The 13701-nt window shown below is 35.3% G+C and overlaps 1 protein-coding gene across 2 annotated transcripts in view; it reads right to left on the bottom strand.

Annotated features, from left to right (window-relative positions):
* Window positions 1-611: 611 nt before the first annotated feature.
* Window positions 612-13701, bottom strand: part of LOC121374154 — a 251009-nt gene continuing 237919 nt past the window's right edge. For both annotated transcript variants that reach the window (XM_041501121.1, XM_041501122.1), the window contains one exon: window positions 612-10076. In XM_041501121.1, the coding sequence (XP_041357055.1) occupies window positions 8952-10076 (1125 nt within the window). In that variant the 3' untranslated portion in view covers window positions 612-8951. The remainder of the gene's footprint in view (window positions 10077-13701) is intronic.

The following is a 13701-nucleotide window of genomic DNA, read 5'->3' as shown; positions in this document are numbered from 1 at the left end:
AGCATGTACACATGCCAAGTTTTACCATTTCACGGGTGCGATTATGGATTGTCTCCCAAGTTTATGACTGCCACATGAGGGATGATTACCTAGTATACATTGTAGGTTCTGTGTACCCGTACTCTGGTGATACTGAGATAGTCTGACTGACAGCAAGCGTGGAGCATGGCCCTGTCAAGTAGTCACTGTCCCATACCAAAATGGAAATACTGCAGCTTCACCATTCATATCATTATCATCATCTTTATATTTGTGATGTTTTAACAAAAAAAAACCCGTGTTTTCTCTGTCTGTAGTCACACGAATAGGACAATACCAGTTTCATTTACGACCTAATTGTCGTAAATAGGTATTTGTTTTTGCCATTTTGAAGTAGATTTATTTACTACATATATGTTGAATTTATGTTGCTTAATGTGGTCATGTTCATGATTTTGTATTAGGGTAAAGGTTAGGCATTTAATTTAATAAATATTTAAATGAAGTGCGACGTAAGTTTTTATTTCGTTGAATGTTAAAGTTATATCTTCTTGGCATCTTTAAAAAACAAAACAAAAAAACTCCCAAAACATTCCACTTGGCAAAAAGTAAACAAACAACAAACACCAATGCTATTTATAATAATTATTGGAATGCTGATTTGTTGGAGAGTTGTACAACATACTGTCAACATTAAAAACACATTCTGCAATCTCTTGATGAAGATACTTGATAAATAGTATTTTAACAAATTTGTAAATAGGTCTAGAACACATTCAACAACCTTTCAATATACTCTTTCATTAATTCATAACAGTAAAGTAAGAAATTTAACTACAACATAGTAACAAGCAAGATATAAATCATATCTGTGTGTATATATTATATTATATGTTATTATCTTAAAAAAGAATAGGTTACCAGCTTTGGTGTGAAAATAATACACTCTGCCATGCATCTAAACCTGTCAAAGAGTTCCAATAATTCCTGAACCATAACTTGTGGGGAGGGTGGAGATGGGTGGTGCCCACCCCATGGAAACCCAATAGTACTATTAGGTCCAATAAATAACAGAAATCAGACCATACTCTTAAAACATTGTTATGTTGTAATTTGATTAAATTTGTTAAAACGTCCTGTAATCAATTACTCTTTCAATTACAATTTCTTTCTTTTTTTCAATGTTTAAAAAAAAGAAAAAAAGTTTTACATTTTTGTTTTATTTTTGGGGTTTTTAAATTGGAAATTAAATGTTGTGTTCCTAGATATATAGGTGCAACTATGACCCAAGTGTCCTGGATTTTATAACTTATAGTTCATGAGAAATCAAACTATCAAAGCTATATATAAAAAAAAGACAAAAATACTGATAATAACAATTTACAGCAAAACAATATTTTAATGGATGGTCTACATGGTAATAAACTAAATCTTTGTCCTGGACAAAATCAGATGCATAGCTTAGCTCATCAATTCTGTGACCAAAACCTGTGAGTGATAAACAATGTTCAATTCAGTTAATCCCTGACAAGAAGAAAATGCCATACTGGTACTTGCAAGACAATACAATACATTTATATAAGTTATCACCTACATGGATCAAGATAAAAGTGTGGTAACTATCCTATAAAACACATGGTATAACACATGTGCGGAACATTGATGGTATACCACACATCTGCAGAACATTGATGTGTACTGGTGAAACTGACACTCACTTTTAAAAACAATAGTTGACAAACAGGCTCATTGACAAACACTGAGAGCCAAAGTTACAAAGCCTGCTACTGTCTTAAACACGTGTATCTACATATATTTACAATACTTAACACTTGTGCTTAAGAAAAACAGGCATTGTAAATTTGGTTCTGCATGTTCAAAGTGCTTGAAAGCTTTTGCAGTCACAATTTTTTTTTTTTTAAATAAAATTTCCCTGATGTCTGTTCTGAAAATAAAAACATTATCTTACTCATGTCTGTGCTATATGAAATTTATACAACTTGTTGGGAATAGTAAAAAAAACAACAGTCCATATTTCATGAATTTTGCATGGCACACATATGGTACTCGTGTAACAATCTTGGCTTAAGTTTAATAGTATTTTTTCCTCTGATTTAATTAGAATCCTAAAGATGAATTTACATTTCTTACTACAGTTACAGAGCAAATACTTACACATTCACATTGTGAAACAGCCTGATGTTAAATTGTAAGTTAATGAGTGAAAGTCTCTTACAAATGCCAGTACATATATATCACACCAGTCAATCACTCCGTATTTATATAACACACTCATTAGTGTCATAAACCAGCTAAATATATGGGTGTTATATCATTATTTACTGTACACGGGACAATATTTTGCTACTGTCTAAGGGTTAATTGCATAAATGAGATTATTACTGACATTACACATCTTCCATTTTTCACGACAATGTCACTTCCTTTTCCTCATGTCACAGCTAGTGAAAGGGGACAGTTCATTCATTTTCTCTTGTACTTTGTCATAAAAAAACATGCTAATTTAGCATATGTATGACAGCAAACAAGATTAGCCTTATTACAGCCAGTTCTTCTATGTATACTGCTTATGAATTTAAGCTGATGTGCATCAGATGTGAGATGTTAACTGCACCCCAATTTCACTTAAAAAAAACATTAAAAAACCCCCCAAAAAACCACCTTCCTTCTCCCTTCCTCCAAAAATAGCTACAACCCTCATATATTTATACATGTATTAAAAAAAGCTGTGACCTCATTCCAGCGTAGATTACTAAAAACAAAAATAAAAAGCCAATGCAGTCATAATATTGTATTTTGTTGCTTGCTACATGCATGTTCTAATATTGATAATATTTACTCTCCCTTATCCTTAAAAAAGCAAAAACAAATTTAAATATAAAATTCCCGAACTAACCAGTCATGTTATAATTTGGTTTTTTGATCAGCTCTGCATGTGTCTGTTCTTTATATAAGACAGTTAACCTTGAGGCAACAAACAGCTGTGATGAAACATGTCTGAAAGGGAATACATGTAGATGTTGCATGGAATTCACACTATAGGTTAAATTGATCACTCCATATACCACCCACCATTTGTTGTAGCATGATCTTTTAAAAATTGAATCAGTGAAATATCACAATAATGTACCCAAAAAAAAGACAAGAAAAAAATGAGGATTCCCCCCCCACCCCTCCTCCCCCAACCAATTGTTGCTTCAGGTATGATCACATGGATGGGGCTAAGAAATCTACCCCTCATGACAACCCACTCCACTACATTCAAATGGCTAATTTGGTAAGAAGAAAATATTGGGAAACATGCTTCTAAATCTGACCACTAGCCAAATCCAATGCCACCTGACCCAACCCGACCTCACACAACATATTTATGCCTGAAATAGCTCTCAAACATTATAGAAACAGTAGTAGTAAATTGTGGTTATTCATTTCAGTGAATTCAGATTTTAAAGTTAATCCTTGGACGGAGATGTGCATATATAACAAACATTTTACAGACAAGTGAGATTTCTAAAACATAAAGAACTACACAGCTTTAGTGTGTTACTGTATGTATGTAAACTCTGAAAATAAATTGCATGTGTATAAATTGTCACATTATCCGTGCCCGACCTTGTGAAACTTATACACACGCATTATTTTCATTGCAGATCTTATCAATGTTTGTCTGCAAAATTTACATGTTACGAACATGCCCTAAGGTGCGTCTTTGTGAAGGAAACATATCATAATATTAATCCGGTTTAAAGTATATACACAGTTCACTCAGCGGTATTATTATGTGGTATATTTACTATTATGATAGTTTGATTATAACACTGGGTACATACATAATAGATATGTAGATTTGTTGTTATGATATTACAGCATAACTTTGTCAAAAAACGATAAAATAAACAGAAGGTAAATATGTAGTTGCAGTATTTTGTGATTAAATGTACTGTATTTGTACAAACACACACAAAAATAATAATTACAAAAAAAACTGAATACCCAACAACAATTAGCCTTGCAGTATTTTGTGATTAAATGTACTGTATTTGTACAAACACACACGAAAATAATAATTACCAAAAAATTGAATACCCAATAACAATTAGCCTAAGTGTTTTCTTACACATCCGTTGGTGAAAACATCATTTGTTAATTATGATAAGACACATCAATAACACATGTGTGATATCAATTTAAACACATATGATTGGCTGCTGTTAGGTCATGACCCAGTCATCACAGCCATACACATGTACCATCCAATGAAAAAAAGTATGGTCAAAATTGATTGCATTGTGATGTATGTTAACCTAAAACTGATTGCTCTGTGATGAATGATGCTAGGCGAAGACTGTCAACTGTTACAATGAAGTTGGCTAATTCACCAGTTGGTTTGTAATTTCCACAAATCCCAATTTACGATGAGTGTGTTCTGATTAACAACTAATGGGTTATACAATGACAATGGAGTTGTAAGAAAGCTCAGACTAGCAACTGGACAGTTGTAGAAGTTGTGAGAACAGTTGGCCAACTTTGTGCTGGCAGTTGGTAGTCTGAACTTGGCATAAGTTAACTACGAGTGCTACGGCCATAATTAAATTGTAGTTGGAAAAGATGTTTAAATTTATTTTGGTTTTTGAGAATATGTAAGAAACAGAATAGACTACATTCATGTCCGTTAAGATATCATTTATCTTACAACTTGTTTAGAAAAGAAAACTGCACATAAATACATAGTATTAACTGCAACTTACCTTTGTAATATATTTTAGTTATTAGTTATTTTACTGAATAAATTATGTGTTAGCATTAATTATTGAAAGGACATTAATTGTGAAAAAGCTCAATTGAAAAAATGCAAGTTGTGTTAAACTGAGATAAACAATAGTTTTCTCCCTTTGAAACTTGAACAATATGATCAATGAATGCACAGCACACAGGAACAATTTCCAATGATTGTTACTGGTATCTTTTTATGGTAGTTGTGACCACGTTCTTCATTGTTTTATTAACACAGGCAAAACAGACACACAGTATGACTGTATACTGTTATTTATACATAAGTGAGCAAATAATTCTGAAGCAATTTTACTGATATAATATTTAAAAAATCTGAAAATATCTTAACAAATGCACACACAAAAATATTTTTGTTAACAATGATATGCTTTCAAGTTAACAACACCACAACCTTTTCAGTCTTCTTTGAATTATGATTGCTGTTTAACTTAGCACTTGCAACACACTTTTGTAAAACAAGGAATTAATTTGAATAAAATATAAAATAAATGAAATGAAATGGAATGAATGAAAGTTTGATGTCAAAACACTTCAACACTGCATGGAATACAAATTAAACAAGATTACAAAGAACAAGCACAGGAATTAAAGATGACAGATTAATAACATGGTCGAGATGTTCACTGATTAGTATATGGCTGATGATATGAAGATATATTAATAGCATAATTATGTTCCAGAAAGGTAGTAACACAATGTTATTTTTAATGAAGATGAAACTTGGATAAGGCAAAATGCTTTAACAAGAGTTCCCAGCAATAGCTTTCAACTGCCTGAACCTGTTCCACTGCACCAATCTCGTTAATATCCGTATGTTGTAAACTGCTAGTGATGTATGTAAAATGTGGAAGAGTATATAGAGATGATTTTAAAGTGTCACAATGGGAAGTTATTTTATATGTATTTTCCTATCATTAATCATAAAACATTTCATTTTCAGAATTTTTGTACAGAACACATGGAAATAAACTGTAAAGACTGAGGCATGGTTTCCATCAAAACCCCAATATAGTTCACACAGACATATGCCTTTTCTTACATGTTTTCAGTCTCAAAAATATATTTCAACCAGAATAAACAATACAAAAGTGACAGTATTCAGTCTGTATGTGTGGCACATGAAATGCAAAAACAAAGCTGTTTATATTCTATTTTGCATGTGTTTTTTATATTTGGTGGAAATGCCCCTATATTTAAATCTGCATTCGCAAATAGCCAAGAACGTGTTCTCATCAAATCACTTTGTGAGGTAATGTGTGATTTGAGAACGGGAGCATGTTCTCTCCGAAACATTCAGGAACCGAGTTCCGAATACAACATGTACATGTCATCAAACGTCTTGCTTTTCATGATTATAATGTTCAAATGTTTTCATTGGAATCTGATGAGGGAAAATAATGTGTCTGTGTGATTCTGTTGAGGGAAAATAATGTGTCTATGCGAGTCTGTTGACAAAAAAAATCAGCATTAGACATCACTTGGCTGACAGTAATTGTTGCTCATGTAGTGAGGAATTTACATACCTACCATGAACTTCGGCACTGAATCTGTTATATAAGACTGGTTCGTGTAGAAATCTTGGTGTGAATATAGTTTATTATTATGTGCTTTAAAATAGTTATAGTACAGTAAAACCTTTCTAAATTGCCTGGCACCTAATGTTTATCCAATTTAGGCAAGATCTGGTCTTTAGAGGGTCATGTTTTAGAACTTACAAAATTCGGGACAATGAAACTTGGCCAGTTTTGACAGAATTCCGGTTTGTTCAAGGTTCGGTTTAAACAGGATTGCATTACAAGTATCACATGCTATAAATATTTCAAATGTAGCAATGACATCACATCACATCTCTATGGACTCTTTAGGATTTTGTTAGTAAAAAAGACAACCTCCATGTCTGTACATTTTCTATATTATTATATGCACATCTGTATGTCGATACCAGTAATAAATAAATTATTACATTACAGTATATTTAAGAAATGTATCTGAGAAATGTTTTGGTTAGTTCATAAATTTAATTTCATAAATAACACATGCTAATGTAATCATGTATATAATGCTGTGGAATTATCAAGTACAAGATACACATCAGACAGGTTCATTCACTTCAACTTATTGTTTCTTGCTTATATCTAATTAAGGTTCAAGCGCACTGTCCTGTGCACACGTCAGCTATCTGGGCTGTCTGTCCAGGACCCCGTTCCACGAAGCGATCTTAGCCCTAAGATCACCGTAACTGCACATCTAACATATACAATTAAGGTAATCTTAGCGCTAAGATCGCTTTATGGAACAGGGCCCAGGACAGTGTATTTGTGGTTAGCAAAAGAAAGAGAAGTTGATGTAGTGGTCATACACTCTCCATCCCCCGGACCCACCCACACACACCCAGTGAGCCAGGTAGAGAAGCAACTTAACACAAGCTGTATGTGGATTTCTTAGATCCATGTCTTTCAAATTGCAATTATGTACCATTTAAGAAAAAGACAGCCTCAGTGCATGGCATTCATATTTGGTACACAATGTTTTTGAGCTCTTTTGTGGTTTCAGCTTCAAGAAAGTCAGAGATATACATGTACAGGTAGGTTAGTAAATTCAGTGAGACATGGTCACTTTGTAACAAAAACAATGAAAAACACCTGAACAAGTCATAGTTCATAATAATGTACTAATGAAAATAGTGAACACATGAAGTAATTATAGTTCATGATAATGGCTACAAAAATATTTAATAAATGAACAAAGTGTAGTTTATGATTATGTAATAACAATATTAATAGATGAACAAATCGTGGTTACATTGCTTAGGAATATATTAGTATATAGTAAGATATACATACACATATCATCATCTCACCAAGCTGAGCATTGGCAGTGCATTACCCATACAAGATGACGAAAAAACTGCCATTTCATATCAGAATTTCTTTTTTGTCCAATCTGTAGCAATCCATTTATTGCAATTAATATTAAAATGTCTGAAGATTGTAGAGACAAAAAACTGTGTATACACAGCACTGTGTCTAGGATTAATCACTAATTACAAAAGTTTAAAATTTTGCTTTAGTGTGCTTCAAAAGTGCTTCAATATTAATCAACACTTGACTGACAAATATTTTGTTGAAGGTCATCTCAAAATGCATAAAAATACATTTTCAGATATCTCTAAAATTCTCAGTCATTCTAGTTCTCTTCCAACCCTATACCCTTCTCCCACCCCAAAGCATAACTTTTAGATATTACTTGGTCCATTAGTGAAATTTGTTGGTAGAAATGTGGATTTTTATTGCAAAGTTAAAAACTAATGCTCGAGTTCATCTTTGCCTGTATCTGGGGCTATATCAAATACAGATTGGCTTCTATGTTCGTAATATGACTTGTGTGATTTTTACTGTATTTAAATATTTAAAAAAATAGTCACAAATACAGTTTGTACATTTATTTATCTGAAGGATTAAAAAACAATTGATCTTTGGTTCCACCATTTTAAAATCAGCAACAGTGCAGGGCCATAGCTAGCAGGGGATGGCAAGGGGGGCAGTTGCTCCCCACCCCCACCCCCCCCACCCCAAAAAAAATCTGGAAACAATTATAGAAACTTAAAGATAATTCTCTTCTTAAACATTTAAGGAGTTTTAGACTATTAACTACTCAGTTGCCCCACCCCCTCCTCCAAACAAACAATCCTAGCTATGGACCTGCAGTGGTAAGTAGTCTGGACAACCATCTCTTGGAATGTTTGTACAGTAACATGACAAGATATTAAGGTGGGCTCTAGCTCTGTTAGTAGAGCACTCGACTGAGGTGATTGGATCAAAAGATCGAAGACCCTCCATGGACCCATTCTGTGATTGGAATGGGAAATAACCACATGGATCTACTGAGGGGGACTGATCCTAAGATTCTGAGGCATTCTACCTCTGAGCCGCTTCTCACTCCAGTATGTAATGAAATCAAACAGTAATTACATATATGCAACTAAAACATAAAACCCCCAATTATACCAATTACCCTTAAGAAGAAAGATAAAGAACAACCAATGCTCGGCTTAAATAAAGATATATCACAGTCCAACAGCTCATTATGCAGATAGCCTAATTAATATGTAGATGAGCTTATGCAGATTATTTGATTATTATTTAATTAAGTATGGATCACTTGCTCTCTAACGTCTTCAGAGTCTTTATCAACATGCTGAGTAGAGATGCCAGGTTGGTGGCCTGGCGCATCAAGTACTTCATGTGTGGGTCGTGCAGCGGTTTGCCCACAGCTGCGTTGGAGGCACTGACCGTGCTCCTGAAGGCGTTGGAGACCTTGATCACCTCGGCGCCAAGGTGCTGGCCGAGGTGCTGCGACTCCATCATCAGCATGACGGCCTGCGAGTGCAGGAAGATCTTGGCGAGTGAGTGGATCCCGCGGTGCAGGTTCGCAGCGAGCTCATCACGAGTCTGAGTAGCACTGCTCACGAGCATCTTGGCATCGTTGACGAATAGCTTGGTCTGGTTCATCAGCTCCTCCTTGCAGATCTCAAACTGCCTCAGCTTACGGTCGATCCGTGAAGTCCGCAGCGACTCCATGGTGATTTTGATGTCGTCGAGAAGTCTTTCGACGTCCTTCGATGCCGATTCAAAGTCGTCAATACCGTATTTCTTTGACAAGACGTACTTGACAGAGTCCACCACTGTGTCACTCACAACCGAGTAGCTACTGTCCACAACGGATCCTTTCCTTGTCCTAGGAGGAGCCACTGGATCAGCTGAAGGAATACTTCCATTAATAGTTCTGTAGTCTCCCAATTTCGATGGAGACCCACTGAGTGCAGGAGATGGACTTTTGGGTGGAACTGAAGCAGAGCCTGTATCAGACATTTCCAGATGACTGTGTCTTGCCAAGTCCGATGTCAGACCGATGTGATTTGAACCATCTACAGGCTGAATTCTGTCTCTTGTTGGTGGACTAGCCTGCACCAGGGACATCTCCCTGAGACTGTCAAAGTTGGAAAAGTTCCTATACACATCCTCGTCCTGTGAAACACTCGTCGTCATGGTAATTGGGCGCCACATCTTGATCGTTGCGTATGGATTTGCCTTCACTTTGTCACGCTTGGATAGCATTGCGATGTCATCTTTGCTGCGATTTTTCTTTCTGTGCTTAGGTTTCTCCTCTGCTTTGGGTGTGTAGTTCTCCTTCAGACAGTAGCTTCCCTTTGTAGCACTCTTCTCTTCAGTTGCAAACACAGAAGACAGAGCCTTCAGTGGACCACTCTTTTTGGACTTACTCTGAAAAAGTTTAAGACAAAAGAGAATTAACTCACTGATTATAAATGACCAAGGCTGATGTTACTGAGAGAAAATTCAGCAGCAGCAGAATGTATGCAAATTAATGGCTTGAACTTACTTACTTTTTGTCTTGAATTATATTTCAATTAAAACTGTTATTATGCCGATACATATTTTAAATTAATAGTCATGTTACTATTGTTATGTAAAATTAACACTAACTTAACCCTGTTCACAAAACTAAATTGTATATGATAACAGAGAAAATGCCTAAAATTTAACAGCTTAACTCTTTTGAATGGACAAGCTTAAGTAATAATTTAAAATGGAATAAAAACAATACTACATACTAATATAAGGTATAATAAAGTGAAATAATAATAAAGTAATATAAGAACACAGGGTATACAATTATATAAGTAATACATGAATGAATAATTCATCTCTTTTTGAAGTCATAATTTTAAAATATTCAACTTAAGGCCTAAGAAATTTTAAGGTTTTTTTATTAATTTGGGTTTGGTTTTTTTTGGTAATCACCCCAATGGGTTTAGATAAAATATTATTTACTTGTATGTACTCTTTTTACATACATGTTAATAAAAAAATTTGAAAAAACAACAACAACACATAAGCTATTTTTTCTAGGTAAAGTCGGGTGCACAAAAGTACACAATGTTTAAGGTTAAATAATGGCTGAAACAGAATTTGATTTAATTAATTGATATGTAGTTTTCCCAGCATCACACCAAGCATGCAGCATGCTGAAATACAATATTCAGTTATGAAAGTAAAAATGTGTGATTAATAACTAAATACATGTATATAATTATATACTAAAAGCACTAGGAGTATACATGTATATGTACATGGATAAAATGTGTGTCATAAAATGCCTTCTATAAATAAAACAACATATAACAAGAAAGACTGATTTTTATTTTTTGCAAAGTATGTTATAACATAAGTATAAACACTTGTCATAATTGAATATTTTAATTTCAGATGTTTTAGTTACATGTTAAAAATAATATGCCTGATATTTTATATGGTTCAACATGGTTTCTGGTGCTGTTCATCAAATGCATTTTGTGCTAAAATTATTTTAAATACAAAATTGTTTACATACCCATAGAAATGGCATTTTCTTTCTTTCCAAGTTTGAATACGATGTCTCAAAGTGAGACAAGTCCTAGCTAAGACAGTAAATATATCACTGCAATGTGTTATCAGTTTATGACTGCATATACATGTATGCCCAAGAGAATTTTATTATCAGAGATGGTGACAGTTATGACAGCCTGGCACAAAGCAATAAAGATCTCATTTTAAGTCATTTTATGGAAGCTTTACCCCTTCAAGTTGCCAGTTTCAGGCCAATTTATTGCACAAGGGCCTATTCTTGAAAACAGAATAAAAAAAATTATTGGGTATGTCAATGACCATGCTACAACTTACTGCAGAGAGTAATGGAGAATATATTAATTTTTAAAACTTTGATTGGGAAATATTTTAGTTTTTTAAAATTTTGATTGGGAAATATTTTTGTTTTTTAAAATTGTGCTTACCAGCTGTTGGTAATGAATTTGAAAACTGATGAGCAACTATTATTTAGTGGGGAGAAAAAGAAGAAAGGAGGATATGTGTTCAATGACACATATTGCTATTGTTTAATCAGAAAACAATGGTTACGGATCAACATTGTTTAATACTTGGTTTAGCATGATAGACAATAATCCCAATGGTGCCACCAAAGTAACAGCAAAGTTTATTTGACATGCTAATACAAGATAATGCTAATACAAGCGGTTAAATTAGTGCTGTTCAATTACATTCCATTATTTGTAAAGAAGGCGACACCTGGAAAGGTGATTTTGAAAAAAACTATAGAGCACATATTCATCAATTAGCAGTACAGACGGTAAAAAAAGAATTAAAATACAGATTGTAAAAGTTGCACCTGTATTAAGATAACTTCTTTTTGCGTATTTTATTTTTTGGATTAAAAATTCAAGTCTCCCTGCTGTTAAAAACTTCGCCCTCTCTAAAGTTTGAGAGAGAAGTGACTTCGCTCTATGTGAGGCCTGATATATATACATTACATATATATATATTATATGTATACATTACATATACATACACATACACATACACATACACATACACATACACATACACATTATAAGAGAGAGAGAGAGAAAAAGAGAGATAGAGGGTGAGGGAGGGAGAGAGAGAGAGAGAGAGAGAGAGAGAGAGAGAGAGAGAGAGAGAGAGAGAGAGAGAGAGAGAGAAGAGAAGAGAAGAGAAAGAGTAAATAACGAGCTATAAAGGACAGCTACTTCATAACTCCTTGTATTGAGTTGGTTATTGTCTTTATTACCCATTGTCACTTTTAACTGGTTTTTAATATAAAAATTCTTCTACTGTCTACAACAAAGCCATCAGACATTATGTCATATAACCATATGCACATTACATGATGTAATGTAAGTGATGTCATGGCATAAAGACAATTCTTTTTACAACCAAATGTTTATAATACAGAATAATACGACTGATAGTTGCACTGCAAAATAATTATATTTCTATTCTATACTCTTCAAAAAAAGAAACACAAAAGGGTACAAATGGGTTATAACTCCGATTTTATGTTTCCTACCGGTTCATGCTTTGTGAATATAAGGTCATTGCATGTCCCAAACACATTCCCATGGTTACATTCGATAAAACGCAGCTACTGTACAATAAAGTTCCAAAATGTGTATATTCGCAAAAACGCAGCCACGTGCAAACCATGTCACCACTGCACGTGCAACATGAACACCGACAGTATAAAAGTGCAGGGTGTTCGCTTGCCTGGCCTCTGTATCTGGCCGACAGTTGACAATCCAGGACATGCCACGTCTCAGTGAACCGCAGAGAAACAATGCCATCGGCCGACTAGATGCAGGCAAATCCAGAACGGCCGCTGCCAGGGCATTCCATGTGTCCCCAAGCACCATCTCCAGACTGTGGGACTGTTACCAGCAACATGGATCAATACGTGACCTCCCTAGATCCGGTCGACCACGGGTCACTACCCCCGGGCAGGACCGCTACATCCGGGTACGCCACCTTCGGGAACGATTGACTACTGCCACCTCCACAGCCGCAGCAATACCAGGTTTGCGCAGGATATCCGACCAGACCATACGGAACCGCCTACGTGAGGTAGGAATTCGTGCCAGACATCCAGTTCGAGGTGTCATCTTAACACCACAACACCGTCGACTCCGACTGCAGTGGTGCCAGATTCATCGACAATGGCCTCAACTGCGATGGAGACAGGTGTGGTTCAGTGACGAGTCCCGATTTCTGCTCCGACGTCATGATGGAAGATGTCGCGTGTATAGGCGTCGTGGTGAACGTTATGCGGCAAACTGCCTGCAGGAAGTGGACAGATTCGGCGGGGGTAGTGTCATGGTGTGGGCAGCCATCTCACACACTGGCAGAACTGACCTGGTCCACGTGCAGGGCAACCTGAATGCACAGGGCTACATTGATCAGATCCTCCGGCCACACATCGTTCCAGTTATGGCCAACGCCAACGCAGTGTTCCAACATGACAACGCCAGGCCTCACACAG

This window comes from Gigantopelta aegis, chromosome 6 (genome assembly GCF_016097555.1).
Source record: "Gigantopelta aegis isolate Gae_Host chromosome 6, Gae_host_genome, whole genome shotgun sequence".
Taxonomy (NCBI): domain Eukaryota; kingdom Metazoa; phylum Mollusca; class Gastropoda; order Neomphalida; family Peltospiridae; genus Gigantopelta; species Gigantopelta aegis.
Note: the sequence above shows the minus strand (reverse complement) of the source record. Positions and strands in the feature narration are given on the sequence as shown.